Source organism: Typopeltis vanoorti, chromosome 19 (genome assembly GCF_054136105.1).
Source record: "Typopeltis vanoorti isolate ZY-2024b chromosome 19, IOZ_Tvanoo_1.0, whole genome shotgun sequence".
NCBI classification, from domain to species: Eukaryota; Metazoa; Arthropoda; class Arachnida; order Uropygi; family Thelyphonidae; genus Typopeltis; species Typopeltis vanoorti.
The window spans coordinates 29,575,491-29,590,385 of NC_143567.1; the positions used below are offsets into that span (position 1 = coordinate 29,575,491).

Below are 14,895 nucleotides of genomic sequence, written 5' to 3' on the forward strand. Positions count from 1 at the left end.
AGAAAAATCACAAACAATAATTTCAACAGTAAGGCATAACAAGCATATGATAACAAAAGTGAAAAAACTCTGAATGCCTTAACTTATTAAATGTAATTAACCAGACCATCATTAGCCTTGCTAATTCTACTTTCTGCTAGGGTATCCTTGATTTACAAAATACAGTACAATTTTCAATAGGACTTCATTATCAAGACCTCAATAGAAGAGGTGCATTAAATAAAATCAAAAATTGCACTTATTATAAAACATGTATTTACATCAATATTCATTTTAAAAAAGAGTAAAAATTCATTATCTAAAAACACTACTTATACAGCACCAACAATAATAGCTTTGTGCAAGATGTTGAGAAAAGAAAAAAAAAATGACTAGATGGTTGCAACACAGTGCAGTTTTGTTCAGACTTACACAGATCATCTTTAACTTCTTAAAACTGCTATAAAAAGGGGGGGAAAATAATAAGATTATGACAAATAGCACTGCATAAAATATGTTTGCCTTGACATCATCGAATATGGATGGAGTAACTGAAACAGTTTCTAAGCTATCCAGGTTGATGATTCATCAATGGCTGAATGGCTGTTAGAGAGCTTCTGAGATCTTAAATGTACTCTCTCTTCAACGAACTACACTTTCATTTTTGGTATGCTGCCTTGGATCATCTCTTTCTTCAAATGGTATCAGTTCTTCTGCAAGAGCCCAATTTACTTTCCCTGAAAGAAAAAGAGAAATGATCTATTCATGTTTTTTTTCCTTTCCCCTTAGCAAAAGTGTTTTTCCCAAACAGAATTTAACTAGTTTTAATCACAGCCATACTGCAATTGAAATCAAAAGTTTTTACAATACACTGGATATACAGATGTAGCCCACAAGTAATCATATTTAAATTCTAATGAAAAATTAGTACAATTACTTTTCCAAATTCTTTATACAAACCACATACAAACCCTGATATGTTGGTGATGGTGGCAAAGGCACTAGGGAGTCCTGGCTGTTATTCCAAGTATCATGACTACTACTACTGATATGTCGTAAAGGTGGTAATTCTCTTGTTTTCAAATCAGGAAGGATTGAATTTCCTGGTACCACTTTATTCTTGAAATGCTTCTTAAGTTTCTTTGGTTTTTTCTTTTTATCTCTTGAACCTATTATCAGTATTGATATGTTATTTAAATATGTCAATCCAACCCTTAATTATTAATAAAAAGGAAAAATTTATTATTATGACGTGACACCCCCAAGGAGTCCACGGACTCATTGAGGGTGAGCACTCTACTCTCCACAATTTAATTCACTAACTACACAGAATATGTTTATATACATATGCATATATTTTCATTATCTGCATTCCTAATGCTGTTTATAAGTAATCATTAATATAGTAATCTTCATTTATCTCTTTATTTTTAGTTTTTTGATTAGTATAGCTTCTAGTCGTACTGCAATTATGATTTGGTGAATGTGGCTATTAAGATAAAGATATCTGCATTTTGTATATACTTGCTTATTAACCTGATCTACATTCAATTTTTCAGTTTAAAAAAAAAAAGAACAATTAAAAAAGTACTAAAATACTGCTGGTAAAAATTTTATTGCAGTAAAATTCTAACTTGCAGTTCATTTAGGTCTTCCATAATTGCATACTGTAAATTCTTTGGCTGAATAATGTAACAGGTCAAAATTACAGTAGTATGTTTCACAAATGAATGCATCAATATTTTTTTTTTACCAAGGGCAGCAGTCACTGTATGCAGCAATATATAGTACCTCTGCTATCCAAAGTACAAATGCTGCTACTGGCCACATCACTTAAAAGTTGTGAGGAGGTGGAGAGAAGCTCATGTTCAACACGTGTTTTTCTGTTTTTAAATACAAGCTTAATCCCATCACAAAGTACCATGTTCTGCCAATTACACAATGTAACTTTTGTTTTTTTTTAATTTTTTGTCACTTAAATGTTTCACCATTCTCTTCATTACCGTGTTTGGATATTTAAAATAAAATGAGAGTTGAATGCATTTGCTTTTTGAGATATCCGAAATTAAAAACGCCTATTCAATTTATTTATGTCATCATCAAATTCCTGATATGGACCCTCAAGGAATGTACAGGACATGATGATAGAACTACCTGATAAATTTACAGTATTGTTAAATTCCTATCAACAATTTTCTTCAAAATTACTCTGATATCTGTCAGGATTCCTATAAAGTCAGATCTTATATTTCAGTCTTCCAACACACCTCTAATGGTATCAATAGCCTAGATCTTGGGCATTCTCTGGGTATTTTCCTGCAACCTTGCAAAGAACACTTGTTTTACTATTACTAATCATTACTACTACACAACATCTCCAAGGACTCACAGAGGGAGGGCATTCTACTCAGAACTCACCATCTCCACCACTTAATCCAAAATGCCAACTACACACAATGCCAACCACCAACAGTATTTTTTCAGTCTATAAAATGAATGTGTTGTCCTGGCCGATTTGCCTGTATGCAGGGTGAGAAACACAAGTTTCTCAGAGGAAAAAACCCTGCTACCTCCATATGAGGTCAGCTAACTTATCTTCAACTGCAAAAGGAAATATAAAGATTCCTTGCATCACAATAAGAATTGAACTTGGGTCCTTTCCAACTGAAGGGTGCAATGTACCATTGTTCTTACAACTGCACTATGGAGAGCACACTTAAGTGTTCAACATATCGCAGCAGACTCAAACTATCCCCACAATTTATTATACCTCTCCTTGAACCCATTAACAGACAAAGCACTCTCGACTGACTCTGGTAGCCCATTCCCCTCATTCACAACTCTCCAAGCAAAAAATCTAGTCCTCACACCCCCTACTAACTGCACCTTTATTCAACTTCCAAGGATGCCATCTTGATCTGGCTCCCTCTAGTCAAGTGTTGAAACATTTCCCCTTCATCAATATAAAACCCTTTAAGTCAGAGTAGGAAATGATTGTTAGACATACAAAAATATTTTGGGAAAATTTGGAGAAAAGAGCAAAGCGAATAATAATGGCAAATATCTGTTGGATTTCTGCTCAGGACATGGACTGGTTATTACTAACACCATGTTCCACCATAAAAATGTGCACAAATTCACATGGAGAGAAGAGGCTAGGAATAAAAAAAGTCTCATTGACTATGTTATTGTTGATAGTGATGTTTTCTCCCCGGTGCAGGACACCAGAGTGTACAGAGGATTTGAAATTGGAAGTGATCACTATTTAGTCTTGAGCAGGATAAAAATGAATTTAATATTGAAAAGAATAACATGTAAGAAAGTTTTAAAGCAAATAAAAGTTGAGCAGCTCTCAGATGTGAACTGTAGACTAAAATACACAAAGATTATTGAAGAAAAAATGAAAGAGTTTGAGAACAGGAATCAAACCGTGGAGATTCAGTGGCAAACTCTGAAGAAAACATTGATTGATTCTGCCAGAGAGGCATGTGGTGAGGTTGTCTGTAAGGATAAAAAAATCAGAACTCCCTGGTGGACACAGGAAGTTAAAGAGGCAGTGAAGGAAAAGAAGAAAGCATATCAAAAGTTCCTGGCAAATAAGTCAGCTTGTGCTCTTAGAGAATATAGAGACAAATGCAAAAATGCTAAACACTGTGTAAAACTAGCCAAACAAAAGTCATGGGAGGACTTTGGCAAGAATATACAAAATAAATATCAAGAAGGTGGCAAAATATTCTGGAGGTTGTTAAAGAAGCTTAAGAATGGAGGAAAAAGTGCTGTAAAAGGAATCAGAGATGATAAAGGTGACATGAAAACAGGAGAAAAAGATATCCTTGAAGTATGGAGTAATTACTTTGAAAACCTGCTAAATGAAACAAGCAGTGATGACAGCACAGTGGTAAAAAACACTGACCAGGCATGCAGTCAGGAATACATATCCATACTTGAAGTAGAAAAAGCCATCAAAGGCTTGAAATGTGGAAAGGCAGCAGGAATAGATGATATTCGACCAGAAATGCTGAAGTATGGTGGTATAAGAGTCTTACAGTGACTGCACTGCATAGTTCAGAAAGCCTGGACAGAAGGATGAATTCCCGATGATTGGAGTAGAGCTCTCATAGTACCCATATATAAAAAGGGAAATAAAACTGAATGTGAGAATTACAGAGGTATTCCCTACTGAATGTTCCTGGCAAGATCTATGCAAGTGTACTTGAGAAACGGTTGAGAATTGTGGAAGAAAAGCTGAGTGAAGAACAAGCTGGATTCAGGCCAAATAGAGGCTGTCAGGTTCAGATTTTCACTTTACGACAAATAGTCGAGAAAGCATGGGAATATAACAAAGATCTGTATTTAAGTTTTGTCGATTTGGAAAAGGCATATGACAGGGTGCCAAGAGAGAAGCTATTCAATACGCTGCAGTTATATGGTGTCAATGGGGCATTATATCAAGCAATACTTAGTCTTTATTTGAGTTATAAGTCAGCAGTTAGAATTGAAGGAAGTACAGGAAGATGGTTTAATGTTAAATCTGGTGTGAGACAAGGATGTACATTATCCCCTCTGTTATTCATTATCTATATGGATCACATTATGAAGGAAAGTGGTATTAAACATGATATCAAAATTGGAGATGTTAATGTCAGCTCTTTGCTTTATGCGGATGATGTTATACTTCTAAATAAATCTGCTACAAGTCTGCAAGATTCTCTGACTAAATTGAATAACTGTTGTAATAGATATGGTATGAAGGTCAGCAATAAAAAGACAAAGACAATGAAAATAGGCAGAATCATTGAAAATGTCAACTGTGTTGTGAATGGAGAACCTGTGGAACAAGTAAAACATTTCAGGTATTTAGGCACGATTTTTACTGAAGATGGTAAATTAAATATAGAAATAGACAACAGAATCAGCAAAGCTGGTATGGTGGAAAGTCAATTGAATAAATTCATATGGAATAAGAGAGAAATTAGTCAGAACACTAAATTAGCTGTATACAAGACAGTGTTCAAACCAGTTTTAACTTATGGATCTGAGAGCTGGGTCAGAAGTAAAACACTTGACCAAAGACTAGAGACCACAGGTATGAGAGTCCTGAGAAAGATTATAGGCGTGAACAGATGGCATCAATGGCAATATCATATTAAAAACGAGGATACTAGGAAAGAACTTGACATTGTCAGCATCCAGGAATGTTTTAGCAGAGCTAATCTCAGGTGGTATGGTCACTTAAACAGAATGGGTGAGGAAAGATTAGCAAAACAAGTGTTCTCTGCCAGGTTGGCAGCGAAACGACCCAGAGGAAGACCAAGATATAGGTGGATTGATACAGTACAAAGTGCTTTAGACGATAGAAATATAAAATCTGATAATGTTGGAGTCTTGACAAGTAACAGACTGATTTGGAGGAAAATTGTAGATAGGAAATTAATAACGATGTAATTTTTTTCATGTAGTACTATCATATCCTGTACACCCCTTGAGGGTACATGGCAGGAATTTGATGATGATGATGAAGTAACTTAAATGTTTCTATCATATCCCCTCTTTTTCTCCTATCAACCAACTTCTGCATTCCACACACCTTCAATCTATCCTCATAGGGAATATTCCACAGGCCATTCACCTCTGAATCCTCTCCACTGCTTCTTCATCTCCAAGAAAACCAGTGGGGGGAACCAGACTTGAGCACAGTAATCCAGATGTGGATGTATCATCCACATCTGCCTTATAAAGAGAAATGGCAACTTCTTATCTCTACTTGTTAGTGTGTTCTTCAATAGCCAAGTAAATTTATGAGCTACTTTAGCAATCTTTACAATATGTCCTCTTGTCTACTACCATCCCTAAATCTCTAGATTCATCTATTTCCTGGTGTACAGCTCCATCGATGTGGTACACAGCTTGTTGTAATCTATTTATCCCAAGATACTTACCTGTACATTTTTCCACATTAAACTGACACCTATTATCTTTTGCTCATACTGACAGCATATTTAAATCAATCTACAAGCTCTCCACATTGCCTTGATACTTATTACTCTACCTAATTTTTCATCATCAGCAAAGAACTGAATATTTCCTTTCAAATTATTTCCTATATCACTTATATACAAATTAAACAGTAGTGGTCCTAGCACTGAACTTTATGGCACACCACTAGTCACTAGTTTTCACCTGGATTCTGCTCCTCCATATACCACTTTTTGATATCTCTCCAGCAGCCACCCTCTTATTCATAAAACCAATGTCATATCCATCCCCATTTGTTCTAATTTGTGTAACAGAGTTTCATGTGGTATTCTATTAAATGCTTTTGCAAAATCCAGCAGAAACATCATGTAGCCATTTCCTTTATCCAACTCAGCTGCCACTGTATTATTAAATGTTAGTAAATTACTAATGCATGACCAATCCTTAACAAAGCTATGTTGCCCCTCATACATTATCATATTCTTCTCGTAGATAAGATTATACGTTGGTTATGCATTATTAAATCACTTAAGGAATTGACAACGCATATAAGAATATAAATTAAATTACACTTTAATAAATACAGTAGTGCCTTGGTTAACAATGGCCTCAGATAATGACGAGTGGCTGTAAGAAAAAAATCTCTTGGTTAACGACACAGGCTTTGGTTAACAACTCTCAATTATGTGAGCCTCTATCCAATCTAAAAAACCAGAATTTTCTGATCGCACTCAGCCATGCACGGGAAGACACTGTCGAATAGAGAACAGCCACGCGGCATAGCTGTGAAGCCTCAGATATGTTTGACCCATCATAGCCGGCTGTTTACGTTTTCCGTTTATTGTTTCTTTTCTTGTAGTGTACTGTGCTTTATTTTAAAATCTGTGGTTATAAATGCATTTTATGATGAAAATGAGTATTTAAGCATTTATTTTTTTGTGTTGGTTCATATAGACCAGTGATGGCGAACCTTTTTACCCAGGTGTGTCAAACATCTTTTTTTTTTTTAAATATTGATGTTGTTGATGTGCCACTTGCATACATGCATTATAAATTTAACTACATAATCATAGATGGTGACTTATACATATCATATTAGGCTATTTATTTAATAGGACATTGATATAAAATCTATGAATTCATATTATACAATTAATTTATCATCATCATCAAATTCCTGACATGTACCCTCAAGGGGTGTACAATTAATTTAATAAAGTGAAATTACTAACTTACATGACATTTAATGACTTTTCCGTTCCATGGCCTTAACTGAGAGTGATCTTACACGATTTATCGCAGTTTTTTTTATCAGAATACCGATATCTTTCAACATCCAGGGTGTGTCAGTGCTGACACGCGCATCATAAGTTCGCCATCACTGATATAGACAATAAATCGGCGGGTGTGTCACGGTTCGTTCGCCATCAAAAGGCAAAATCAAATCTCATCTGTATAATAATCGTTGTATCTATAGGCTATTATTCAGTGTATGTTACGGTAAGTGCTCTATCTAATATCGTCACTTTACAAGCAAATTGCACTAAGTCAAAAATTGTAGGTTTCGAATTTAACTGTTAACTTTAATTTCAAAAAGTTTTTTTTTTTTTTTGAACTTTTACTTTAATTTTAGGTGACGATATGTTCTTTGTATCCCTTGTCTTAGTATTGTACAATTTGTAATAATACTGTATTTTGCATATCTTTTTTTCATAGAGTGAATTTTTTCACCATGCGACAAAATGGGTCCCAAAAAGAAAGCTAGTGAGGGGAAAAAAAAAAATAGAAAAATATTCTCTATTGAACAGAAGAAAGAAATAATAGCAAAACATCATGAAGGTGTGAAAGTTATGCAGCTAATTTGAATATATGAAACCAGTCATTCTACAATATCAACCATTTTGGCTAAGAAAGAAGAACTTATGGTAGTTAAGGTTGCTAAGGGAACTTCAGGGTGGAATGTCAGAGGGCTTCTTTTCGAGCAAATGGAAAATCTATTACTAATTTGAATCAAAGAAAGAGAAATGGCGGTGATACTACATCTCAAAATGCAATCTGTCAGAAAGCTAAATAGATTTATCAAGATTTGAAAAAGAAGACTTTGGGATCAAGTTCTGAGATAGATGATGATGATTTCAAAGGTAGCAGAGGTTGGTTTGACAACTTTATAAAAAAAACAGGAATTCATAGTGTGGTCAGACATGGAGAGGCAGCTAGTGCTGACAAAGCAGCAGCAGATAAATTTGTCAATAGCTTTACAAGAATTATAGAAGAAGGAGAATACCTACCTCAACAAGTCTTCAATTGTGATGAGACTGGGTTATTTTGGAAGAAAATGCCCAACAGGACATTTATCACAAAAGAAGAAAAAACACTTCCTGGGCATAAACAATGAATGATAGGTTAACATTGCTTTTAGCAGCAAATGCAAGTGGAGACTGGAAGGCAAAACCAATGTTAATCTACCACTCAGAGAATCCCCGACCATTCAAAAAGCTGAATGTCTCTAAATCCAATCTCGGTGTTTTGTGGAAGTCTAACAGCAAAGCCTGGGTCACAAGAATAGAATTTAGAGACTGGGTTTGCGAAGTGTTGGACCAACTGTCAAAGCCTATCTTGAGCAAAACAATCTGCCTCTACAAGACATTTAACCTTGGATAATGCACTTGGCCATCCAACGGACATACAAGAAGAGCTGCTAGAGGAATTAGATTTTATCAAGGCGATTTTTCTTCCTTCCAAGACTACATCTCTGATTCAACCTTGGATCAGAGATGTTCATGATTTTAACTTGGAAGTAGAGGAAGAAGATGTTGAAGAATTATTGGAGATGCATGACCGAGAACTGACTACCGACGAGCTAAAAGAACTTTTCAAGCAGAAATGTGAAGAAAAGGAAATGGAAATTTCATCGGAAGATAAGGATGGAGCGAAAAACAAATTACGACTGCTGAAATCAAAAATGTCTTGGAAAAGTGGGAGGAAGTTCAAATTGTTGCTATGAAATGGAATCCAAACAAATCTGAGGTTATCAGAACTGCAGATCTATTTAATGAAAGTCCATGCAGTTTTTCAGGAACATTTTAAAAAAGAGGCAGAAGCAAACAACCCCAGACGTGTTTTTTACAGGTCCATTTGTCAAAAAACTCCGAAGTGAGCCCAATTGTCCTTCTGGTTAAGATTGATAATTAAAAACTGTTTTCATGAACAATTCATTTTATTAATGTTAATTTTTTTGTAGCAAATATACTGTATAATAAATAAATGATAATTACCATATTTTTATGACATTTTAAATGAGTTTTATCTGCATTTTTAATATGTACTATGGTTGTGGGGAGGAGCCGGAAGAAATTAATCAATTTTCAATTAAATCTTATGGGGAATCGTGCCTTGGATAACGACAGTTTTGGTTAAAGACAGTAATCCTGGAACGAATTACCATCATTAACCAAGACACCACTGTATTTCCGATATTTCGGCAACGTTATGTTGCCATCTTCAAAAGGAACTTACAAAACAGGCATGTGCATGTAGGCACTACAACACAGTAACCGAGAATGAAGTGAGGAAGCTATTGTTCTCCTAAAAGTCCTGATGGTGCCCCTAGCAGGCTATGTAGGTGTTCTTGGCCATTGGGCTGAAGGTCTGCTGATGTAAGCCTCCCAAATTTGGGGCAATCTTGAGACTGCCCCAAAACGAATATCAGAATTTCGGAACACAAGGACTACATCCAGTTTCACAAGTACAGCCACTTGGATCTTGCAGACCATGCTCTGGATACACGCCACAGAATACGACGGAAGAAAGCTACAATAATACACCGTAGCAAGTTCAAATTCAAAAGCCTATTCATGGAATCAGCTTCAGCCCTAAGAAACTCTCCAAACCTCAACAAATTTGGTTGCATGAGACTGCCCCAAATTGGGAGACTTACATCAGTAGACCTTCAGCCCAATGGCCAAGAACACCTACATAGCCCGCTAGGGGGCACCATCAGGACTTTTAGGAGAACAATAGCTTCCTCACTTCATTCTCAGTTACTGTATTGTAGCGCCTACGTGCACGTGCTTTTTTGTAAGTTCCTTTTGAAGATGACAACGTGACGTTGCTGAAATATCGGAAATATTTATTAAAGTGTAATTTAATTTATATTCTTATATACGTTGTCAATTCCTTAAGTGATTTAATAATTATCATATTCTTATTTGCCCATTCTTGAATCCTCTTTTTGACCAATTTTCCTGTACTTTTGCCACTACTCCTGAGATACTGATTGGTCTATAATTTGCTACTGAGGTCTTAGAACCTTATTCAAGGGAATTATTTTGCCCTCTTTCCACTCCATTGGAACTCGACCAGAGCTGAGACTTAAACAGCCATCAGAAGCATTGCCAGTTCCCTTGCACATTCCCACAAAATGTGAGCTGATACCCCATCTAATACCCATAACTGTATTTACATTGAGATTCTGCAATATCCTAAGAATCTCCAATTCATCTGCCTCTGTTCCCACATATGTCTCTGTTGTATATGTGACAGCATTAACCTCAATTGTATGATATCCCTTACAAAGTGGTCCCTGTAACTCAATATCTCCTTCGGTCACCTTGTGACCATTAGCACTCATTAAGGTTAATCTTCCATAGCCATTCTTTCTCTTACTTACCATGTGATGAAAGAACTCTGGGATTTCCTTTGGCCTGCTTGACTAGATTCTTATTGTAATCTGATTTTGCCTTCCTTACCATGCTGGGTCACCTTTTTTGCCTGATCCTAGTACTGTTCATGAGTTTACTGTTTATCTTTCTATTTATATACTCTCCACAGCTTCTGCAGTTCATGCTTAATGATATCATTCATCCATCCATCTAATTCCTACCTGATTAACCCTTCTTATGTTAGGTATACAATTTAATACTGCTTCCTCTAGATCCCTCTTAATTATCTCCCATGCACTACTGACATATTATACTTCCCTTGCAGGATTTTATGCCATAGCACAGATTCAAGCTTCTGCCTAAGTTTGTTTGAATCACCAGTCTTGTAGTTCCACACATACCCCTTCTTGATAAAATATTCCTCATGTTTTACAATCTCCCACGTCAAGACTGTATGGTCACTTCTGCCAATCAAAGGCAATGTGGTTATGGATAGCTCTTCCGATACTATGATCAGGTCCAATACTCTAACATCCCGAGTCCCCTCCATCACATACTGTCTCAAGTAATTATTTCTTAGTAGGTGTATAAATTCCATTTCCTTCCTGCCATGTGATCTTTCTTCCTTCTTTCAAAATAATCACTTGACCTGCACCCATTGGTACTAATGTACCAATGCATGTTTTCTAAATCATTTCCCCCCCCCCCCTTCTAGGCCTATAGCAACAATCAACTGTATATTTTGTCTTACTGGCTTTGATCTCACACCAAACTGCTTCAAATGAACAGCCAACCTCCTATCTATCTCGTATTTTTTTTGGCTGCAATTCATCTGCTATCATCAGATGAATTGCAGAAATTGCCAATGCCAAAAACTCCTATATCTTATATTAAAACTTTTATAAACTACGTCTTTATTTTTAATATGATTCTACCATGAATGGTAATTGTTTACTCCCCTAATGTTTCTTGGAACTTTCATATCTGTGTTCTCTAGTCTTTGATAAACTATTTTTTTTAATTTTAACCCAACTTTCAGATCCTGATAAAATTTAAACAACCAAAATTTTGTTGTATTGATCTCTATCTCATACCAGATAGCCTCTAATGAGCCATCTCCCTAAGACCTAAAATCCACTTTACTGTCTTTTTCTTTTTCTTTTTTTGCTGAAGTTCTTCAGCTATTATCAGCAATACCTCTCCTCCTATCCTATACCCCTCTATCTGTCCTGAAAATACAATACCTCTTACATTCTAAGGTCTCACTGCTGCATATAATTTTTGGCCAGTCAAGTTGACCAATGACAAATACCCCTTCCTTTTATTTCTAATACTTCTGGCATTCATATACATGCATTTCAACATCTTGGGCTCATAGTTACCTGTGCGTAATGTCATTACCAACCCATTCACATTTGAAACCTGTAAAACTGCATTTGGCATTGCATAATCATTTCTGTACACATACATTTGTACAAGAGGTGGCTTCACCCGCAATTGACTGCACCCTCCCCCAGTGCTTCTAGTTTCTCTGATGTTGCATTTTCAACTTCTCCAAACATCTAACTCCAAAAACCATTCAAAAGCAGTCCATAAGGCATATACAAATTCTTTTGTCTATCAAATTCACTCATCTATAAACTGCATATTCTGTCAATAGAGGAAAACTTATTCAAATATTAACAAAGAAAAATATAGACTTTGAAAAAATAAGATTTATTTCAAACTACTATAGGTCAAGTGCAGTAGTTCAATATAAAAATATCACAACTAAAAAAATTTGAAATCAAATGAGGAGTTATGCAAGGATTATCCACTCTCTCCCCATGCCATTTTAATATTTTCATCCACTAACTCATTAAAGAAGCACTATCCAACAAAAGGAATAAAAAGTCAATGGAAAATCAATCACATTATCATATACACAGATGATGTAGTAATTATAACAGATAACATATCAAATCTCCAATACCAGCTGGCAAAATTTTAAGAAACCTGCAGAAATTATAATATGATTATAAATTCAAGTAAAACAAAGATAATGAAAATTGGAAGACACCTGGAAGATATACAGATAACACTAAATCAGAAAATCACAGAACAAGTTAATGGTTTTAATTACCTAGGAGCATATTTGACTTCAAATTTAAATGACATAGCAATGATAAAACACCGATTCTCCATAGCATGTTCAATGATGAATAAACTTAATAAAATTTGGAAAAACAACAAAATTCTTGCAATCCTAAAAATAAAATTATATGAAAGTATAGCTCAATATAGAACAGAAACTTTGACCTTTGAAAAAAAAAAAAAAAAAAAAAGCAGAGAGGAAACTTGCTTTTGAAATGAAATGCTTCAGGAAAATAAACAGAACTCATTAGACAGAACATAAAACTAATACACAGGTGCTGCAAGATTTGAATATCCCTAACTTAACAATTCTTAATACAGTTAAAAACCATCAACTCCATTGGTTTGGTCACATTGTATGAAACATGGTATTAAGTCCTTAGAAATACATTGTACTGAATTCAAAGCTGCTAGCATATGAAAGCAGTTCCTTTCTTTCATGCTTACACGGTGATCAGAATACATTATGGAAAATTATGGAAACAACTTAGAGCAAAACTTTAGTTTAATATAAATGTATAATCACAGTTTATTTATTTATTTTTTTTTTTAATTATAATATATATATATATAAAAACATGTTGCTCTCCAGCCTCATTTAATTTTGTAAACCTAACAGATAATAATAGGACTCTAGCTTTGATGTAGTAAAGGTTTTTTTTTTTCACCAGAGGTCAGGCCAATAATTGATGTAACGGTTGGTCAGTAACTTTACCAAACCATGTAGATTGTGGTACAGCTTGTTTCTCTGTATATATATGTGTGTGTGTGTGTGCTACACATGATGACTTCTTTGATATGAAGGTCGAAACGTCGAGTGTTCATTTTGGTTTAACATGGTAGTTGTCTCCATAATTTTCCATAAAGTATGAAAGAGGTTGTTTTGGACAGAGAATGGTGGAAAGCTCTTATCCATATGGGACTGAACCCATCTTGAATATGAAAAAGAAGAAGATATACTTCATACCATTCCTCTTGCACAATCTTCTCATTGACTCATTAGCAATCATGGCCCTTCACAATTCAGTTCTATTATACCAAGGCAGCATACTCGCAATCTTTACTTTCTCACTCTTCTTTTTGCTTTTATCAGTAACTATTTTCATATCTTCTCTCGATGCAGATGGCTCACCTTTCAAAACAATCAATTATTTCACTTATCACCTCTGCTTCACCAACATCCTTGATCTTTGAGTTGACAGTTCAACTTAGAAATCTACTTCACTTTGATTCTTTTTAAAACTTTTGTAAATATTTTTCATTTTAATATGAAATTCACATTTATTCTGCTCAAAACTAAATGGCAATTAATTCCTATTTCAAATCTCCTGTATTGTCCCAAACCAGAGCAAAGATATCACTGTCAATAATACAGTCAATGATACTTTTCTTATTTTGTCACTCCATGTGAATTATTGCACATCGTTATGTTGGAGCATAGTATTAGTCATGACTAGTCCATATCCTGAACAGAAATCCAACAGGAACTTACTATTATTAGCAGTAGAAGTTTAATGTTTTCTTCAAATTTTCCCCCCAAAAATTTCAGAATGACTGGAATTCATTTCTTATTCTGCTGTTTAGATCTCCAACAAGGACCAACTTTTCCTTTTTTCTTGATGTCAGCCTTCTGTAATTATTAAAATTATTACTATATGGACAATCCATGGAGTCCATAGATTCATTGAGAGATGCCCTAAACATTATGCCAATAGACACATGAATTCTCTAATAATAATGAAAGTGCAGACTGGACAGAAATTAGTTAATTAGGCCATGAACAAAACTTAGAGTATTCTTTTGATATGTGGAAATTATTAACATCTGATCTCCATGGAGTCAGATCCTCATCATGGGAGGTACACACTATCACACATAAAGCTCATCCAACAGTGCCTTAAACTCATTCAATGTATCTACATTCACAACACACTCAGGCAACACATTCCATTCACCAATCATTCTCCATGTAAAGAACCTGCTCCTCAGTCCCACTCTCCTTATACAGTTTCCATGGATGGTGTCTTGTTTTTACCCCCCTCTCCCATTCTATGAAAAAATCTCTTCCATGTCAACCTGATAAACCTCTGACTAACTTATGTCTCAATCATATCCCCCTCCTCCTCTTCATGAGGCTTTGCAATTT

The 14,895-nt window shown here is 35.1% G+C and overlaps 1 protein-coding gene across 1 annotated transcript in view; it reads right to left on the reverse strand.

Annotated features, from left to right (window-relative positions):
* Positions 1-346: 346 nt before the first annotated feature.
* LOC150095956 (uncharacterized) overlaps positions 347-14,895 on the reverse strand; it is a 115,026-nt gene continuing 100,477 nt past the window's right edge. Inside the window, exons 8-9 of the mRNA XM_090409442.1 lie at positions 951-1,148; positions 347-716 (exon numbers count right to left, since the gene is read on the reverse strand). Coding sequence (XP_090265568.1) covers positions 622-716; positions 951-1,148 — 293 coding nt within the window. The 3' untranslated portion in view covers positions 347-621. The remainder of the gene's footprint in view (positions 717-950; positions 1,149-14,895) is intronic.